The sequence below is a fragment of the Cornus florida genome, unplaced genomic scaffold (genome assembly GCF_030987335.1).
Source record: "Cornus florida cultivar Cherokee Brave unplaced genomic scaffold, ASM3098733v1 CherokeeBrave_3.0.0_Hap2_Chr11, whole genome shotgun sequence".
Taxonomy (NCBI): domain Eukaryota; kingdom Viridiplantae; phylum Streptophyta; class Magnoliopsida; order Cornales; family Cornaceae; genus Cornus; species Cornus florida.
This window is the reverse complement of record NW_026775581.1, coordinates 135,531,830-135,538,688: the sequence shown is the minus strand read 5'-3', so window position 1 is coordinate 135,538,688 and position 6,859 is coordinate 135,531,830. Positions and strand designations below refer to the sequence as shown.

General features: G+C 33.0%; 1 protein-coding gene across 1 annotated transcript; it reads left to right on the top strand.

Moving 5' to 3' along the window:
• The first annotated feature begins 4,356 nt into the window (after positions 1–4,356).
• On the top strand, positions 4,357–6,859 carry LOC132284107 (uncharacterized protein At3g28850-like). Its single transcript, XM_059786176.1, has one exon. It carries the CDS (start codon positions 5,291–5,293, stop codon positions 6,629–6,631), a length of 1,341 nt encoding a protein of 446 aa, XP_059642159.1. The 5' UTR covers positions 4,357–5,290; the 3' UTR covers positions 6,632–6,859.

The window sequence follows — 6,859 nt, the reverse complement described above, 5'->3', positions numbered from 1 at the left end:
GCATTAGGGTTTTTTTTTTTTTTTTGGATCAAGCAGTACTCACACAATTTTGTACAAGTGTTAGGTTGAAGGACATAACACAGTCTTCTCATGAAATAAAAAAATGTATCTCTTTTTTTTTTTTTTTAAATAATTAATTCTTATATTATATTAAATATAAATGAAATGTCAAACTCCAAAAAAAGAAAAAAAATTTATCTTCAAAGTACTCGTTGTCAGTTTAATATTGCTAAGGAAGTTGAGTTGGATTCTTTTTCCCCTACTAAATAATAAATAGTAAAACATTGCCAACCGAGCAACAAAGAAATTTTAGCAATTCTTTTGATATGCTAAAATATAGGAAAGAAAAAGTGGTACCGAACGGTCTCTACGAAATGTGTGGACACTCCTTCAAACGATATGTTAAAAACCATATGTTAATATAGACAGCATAATTAAATACTTACGTAACAACCAAAAATTTAAAAAAATTTAATGGGTGGAGTGATTACCTAATCTAAAATTTTTAATTGTTAGGACAATTAGGGAGCGTATTCTATTCAGATTAGATATGGGACAATTTGTTCTATCCCTTATATAGTTGTTCTCTACTTTACATTATTTCCATACTCATAAATTTTAAAATATGTATACATTAAAAGATGTTCATTTATATATATATCAAAAAATTTCCCTCAAACTATGTGAAATTTCACAACTCCCATGTCGCCGGTCATTGTCTCTCTCTCAGCAAGGATGGAGCCATAATAAGTTGTCCTCACTCAATTTCTTTTTATTTTACGTAGGTTGAATACGGTTCTCAAAAATTGTTGCACCCTCAAACTTTCAAAATTTCTTCTAATCTATGAAAATATTACTAACTTAGTGACTGAATACATGATTTACATCACACGTGGTACTTTTTCATTTCAATTGTTTTGCCTTTTTTTAAAGAGGACGTGTTTATCCTTTGAATGCACAATTTTATTTTTTATTTTTTAAAAACAAAAATTACACGTTACAAGATAATTATTCATTTTTCAAGTGGATTATATTGTAAGAATATTAAACTCTCTAGTGGTTAAATAAAAAATGTTAGGTAGTATTTACTAGTATAATGTGATGTATAAAATAAAATTGCTGGTCAATTTTATTATGTTATCCATGATGATGATAAATTTTTCTTAATCTATTATCTGATTATTTTCTTTGAACTTTCCGTAAATTAAAAATCCAATTCCATCACAGTTTTATAATCCTTTAAAATTTAAATTCATAACCCAATTCTAATGTTAATTTAAAAAATAACAAATTTTACTGTCATTTCTCACCAAAATTAGTGAGGTAGAAGATTTATTGCTTGCTGTTCTAAAAAATGTCGTCGCTTGAACTAAATTTGTGACTCTTATCACTACTCAAAAATGTGTTGTTACTCACCAATATTAGCCATATATATATATATGTATATATATATATGTATGCGCGCGCGCGCGCGCACATGTGAATGGACCCATTCTGTACTGAGAGGATTCATCCTCGTCCATAGACATGGGAACATAAATTACATAACTGATAAGCTTTAGAAGATCGATCGGGCATAGACTGACGCTGTAAGTAAAACTCGTGGCGGTAACTACAAAGCAGCATACACGTGCCGTCACGTGGAGCAATCATTTGTTACATGCGCTTGTAATAATTAGTACAAGCAATCCCCATGCTCCGATGCACGTGTCCTCCTCGCTGTGGATTCGTACATCCATATGATGGGACTTGGTCTGCTATTCTATTGCAGAAAGTAGAAACCGACTTGCAAGTCCGTGGATCAATAGGCCTCGTAAATATGACTATATCTATTTTGGACAGATGGAATATTACAAAGATATTTAGTGCTATCTCCATCCCATCGACATTTAAAGTGAGAACGCGGGAGTTACATATAATATAATATTGTATTGCAAAACTTATTCGGAGTAAATGATTTTAATTTACAAGGAATTTAATTTTTTTTTTCTTTGCAAGGAAATCATCTAATTATACATTTTACCAAGTATATTTTTATTATTTGATAATTTAATTCAATACTATTTAAGCACTTGTTCAATTAAGTATTTGATAATCTAATTAGTAGTGATATTTAGGTTAAAAAGTAATAAGATAGTATTTTTTGATCCAACACATTTGATTGATTGTTAATGTAAGAGATACAAAAATGAAGGGTCTCATTCTTTTATATTTAACCTGATTGAAGAAATTGACAAAGATGATAATGATAAGTCAAAATATAAAAGGAGAGTCTCACAGATTAACCCGTTCATTTACAGATATAAATATTTTTAAAAGCATAAAAATTTCTCAAAGTTTGAAGTGTGCATATATAGAAACATTTGTTCATTTTTTTAAACTACCATTGTTATTTATATGTATCACTTCTGTGCATATTGGTCGCAAGAAAGATGCCCTGTGCACAAAAGTGGTACTGAAATTATTAAAAGACTAATACATAAAAATAACATAGCAACTAATATCGCAGTATGATTCGAGATACACATTACGTAAATTACTTGATGATTTATTTCACATATCAAAAGCACTAGATGGTAGTTGGATGCTTCGGAATGGTTTTGGTCATTCATTTTCTTTTAAAATTAAAATTAGTCTTTGCATGAGTTTTCTCCTAATTGAGGTAAATGTGATTGTTGGATTTGTAATTTTAAATTCCAAAAAAAAAAAAAAATTTGATTTGTAATTTTAATTATGACCATTCTCATTGAAAGTTTGGGTGAATTGACTGTGTCTCTACCTTTCAGAGCTTGAAGTGGGACTCATGAAGGAGTCGGTTCCTCTTTTAACCAAACTCTTCGGCATTAATATTATTGCCCGTGTTAATTAGTTAGTTTATTTATTTTGATCTAGAAAAGAAATAATTTAGCATAGGATTGTTTTTTTTTACGAATTAAATAAAAACTAAGGTGCAAGTTGTGCAGCATAGGCTAAGTGTATCTTAAAGTTTTCACCTAATCTATAATGAGAAATAATATAAATGGCTTCAAGTGCTTCTTTTATTTTTCTTAAATGTTGTTTATAATTGTCATTATTAGATTAAAGACAAGAATGTATGTTTGTTGGAATTCCTTCCTATACACCATACATCTGTTCTGTTCATTTGAGATATTTTAATTTTTTTCATAAATAACCCCTAAAATATTTTTTGCACATAAAATTTCCTGAGCTATCACATTTAGTTGCAAAATACCCTCATTGCCTTGATTATTTTTCATTAAATAACAATTGTACCACTTCTTATTGAATTACACTTATATATTTTTCTTGTCAAAATAAATTTTGAAAAAAAAGTTCATACTAATTTGATAATATATTCTCAATTAAATTTGCATAATTTTGCCTTAATTTTGAAGTTAATTATTTAAATAAAAATTTTAATTGAAAATTTGGAAATAATTTAAGCAATTTCTTAATTTTGAATGAATATATTGCATAAAAAGGAATTTTTTATTTACGTAATTTATTAATAATGCATAAATATATACGTAATTTATTAATTTTGCATAAATATTGTATGAAAAAGAAGGTATTTTTTTACCCTAATTTTTAAAGTGAGTATAATAAGTTAATCATTTTAAAAAATGGTAGTTACTAATCTATTTATTATTTCTTATTTTTATTAAAAATTGATAATAATTATAAAATTAAGGTAAATAGTATAATTAATTTTTGAACAGGAGAAAATATAATAAAAAATAATTTAATAAGAAATGACAATTTTAATAGGGAAGGGTAAAATAATTTTTTATGAGTCTTTAATTGCAACAAATTAATAATTTAGGAGGACATTCTTTAATTCAAAGAAATTATTTAAAAAAGGGTAATAATTCAGGGAGATTTTTTAGCATTTTACTTAATTTTTTTATAAAAAATATTCTAAACGCAAAGAAACATGTCGTATTATTCCACTTAAGACTATTCGAATCCGCGTTTATCAGCCATTCTTCTAGTACCATAATTTAGAGTGGAATTCAAGACACAGTCAGCAGCTCCCATAAAATTCATGAATGGAGACCGGCATCCAACAACAATCACCCAGCCAACTAACCTCGGGAGTCACGCGTCCGAGTTGCTTACGTCACAAATATTTATCTTTTACAAGTTCATCCCACGCGTCCATAAGGTTCGTGTAATTCACGAACCAATCAAATTGAACATGAAGGAAAAAAACAAACATCCCCTGGAACGAATGTGAGAGTGGGTGTAATAACTCCACGTCTGTATTCGTCTTTAGCTTGTTCATAGGGCCTGGGTGGGGAGTCATTCAAGCAATAATTTCCGCATTCGGCGAAACTCCCACTCCCACTTCCATTTTTATTTATATACGTGTTATATATATATATATATATATACACTTGTATAATACTCCATTCATATGGAGTATTTATATATATAGCTGTATATATATAACTTTCCCATTTCCTAAAGGAGGTTTTTGGATTGCTATTCACCACCCATTCAGACCACTGGAGGGTCCATTTCATCTTTTTGATTGTTTGATGATCCAGTGAAGCTTTTCTAGAGAGAGATAGAGGTAGAAACACAGAGAGAGAGAGAGAGAGAGAGAGAGGAGGAGTCGGGGTGGGAGGCAGCTGGTGGAAAGGGTCTCCGCCCTTGTTCTTTGACTTGAATTCCTTCGCATTCCCTTCCTTTCTCTTCCCTTCTATTTTCTTCTTCTATCGAATTCTGATCCTCTCATCTCTCTCTTTTGCCAGTCAATTCACATGGTCTCTTATGGCAACATTTTGATGTTCTTGTTGTAATCTCATTTTCAAAAAATTTATGATCTCCTTTAAACGGACTTATTGAACATCACCGTTGCTATGTGGTTGTTTGATTATTTATTATCAGCAGTTCGAAATTAAAGCTTTACTTTCTCCATTAATGGTTCATTTCTGTGCCTCTTTTTGCTGAGAACATTCGATCTGAGCGATTCTTATCATTATTCTAATCCTCTTCTCTAAATCTCTGCAAAACAGGACTCAATTAACCTGATTCCCTTTTTTAATTCCTCGATTTCGCATATTTAATCTCGGAATCTCTACCTAAACTCTTACCCATCCACCTCATTAGTTTGGAAATGTTCTTTTAATCATATATACACCTAATTAATTATATATCTAGTATATACATATCTGTCTCATTTCTTTGGATACGCATATTTGTATAAAGTCTCATTTCTTTGGATACGCATATTTGTATAAAGTCTTGGCCTTTTTTTTCCTGATTCAATCTTGTTGGTTACAAAATGGGTTGCGCAAGTTCGAAACAAAAGGTATGCCGGAACTGTCAGACGCCATACTCGCCGGTGCCGCGAAGCTATTCGATGCACGTCCACCACCCTCCTCAGCAAAAAGGGGATAGCTACCATGTCGTGGCTCTCACCTCCAGCTCACTGGGAACGATCAAGCTCGATTCGTTGGACCAAATTCACCCTCTCAATGAAAGCAATGCTCCAGTTGAAATTAAAGATGAGCCAAATGAAGGTGAAGACAGTGTTTCCAATAAGAGAAGCAAAGAGTTTTCAGTGGGTTTGATTGAGGCCAAGACTTGGTCTACCATGATCAATGAAAAAATTCCTAAAATTGTTCCGAGAACTCCAATTAGAACACCTCCAGGTGAGCCTGAGACGATCAATGCCTGGGAATTGATGGAGGGCCTTGAAGACACTAGCCCTCTTCGTCCTCCAAATCACATTCGGAGCTTCTCTTTCCATGTCGCTCCGAATTCGATTCCATCCCCACTCGGTAGTCCCAAATCGAAGCTGCGAGCAAATGATGATTTGTCCTCTAAACCATTGTGGCTTGAGATGGCTGACAAAGAATCACTTTCCAATTCGAATTCGAATGCAACATCTATAATCTCCGAGTTTGATCCAGATGTCATTTCCACATTCAGGAAAGCGTTGGAAGATCTCCCTCCTGCCAACCCTTTTCACCTCAAACCATTAGGCAACGAAACAGAGCAGGCCGTGGCCGGCTACAATCAGCCACTGGAAGTCATGGCCGATAAGAGTACTATAGATGGTGGTGCGGAAGAGTATAAATGCTCATCATTTGGAAAAGACAAGGTGGTGCTATACTTCACAAGCCTAAGAGGAGTGAGGAAGACATATGAGGATTGTTGCCATGTTAGAGTGATTCTAAATGGATTGGGTATTCGAGTTGATGAGAGAGATTTATCGATGCATTCCGGGTTCAAGGAGGAGCTGAAAGAGCTATTGGGAGAAGGGTTTAATAATAATGGTGGTGGTTTGCCAAGGGTGTTTGTGGGGAAGAGGTACATTGGTGGGGCGGAAGAGATACGGCGAATGCACGAGGATGGAAAGCTCGAGAAGGCACTCGAAGGTTGTGAAATGGTGGATGATGGCGGTGGAGGTGATGGTGGTTGTGGTGGAGGTGGTGGTGGCGGAATTTGTGAGGCATGTGGGGATATAAGGTTTGTGCCTTGTGAGACATGTTCAGGGAGTTGTAAAATCTACTATGAAGGTGATTATGATGAAGAATGCGATGAAAATGATTGTGGATTCCAACGGTGTCCAGATTGCAATGAAAATGGGATCATACGCTGTCCAATTTGTTGCGATTAATTGCAAAAGGTACTATTAGTAAGAATTTTTGCCATTTTTTATTTTTTTTTTTCTTTCTGTTTTTGGTTTCTGTCTGAGTTGTTTGTTGTACAGTGAGGAGTTTCAATATGTTTGTTGAATGGGAGGTTTATGAGATAACTGTAAGAGAAAGACTAATACTTTCGCAACCGAACTGTAATACTTTCATCACGTATGTATCAAAAAAAGAGGCTTGTGTACCTTTCTTTA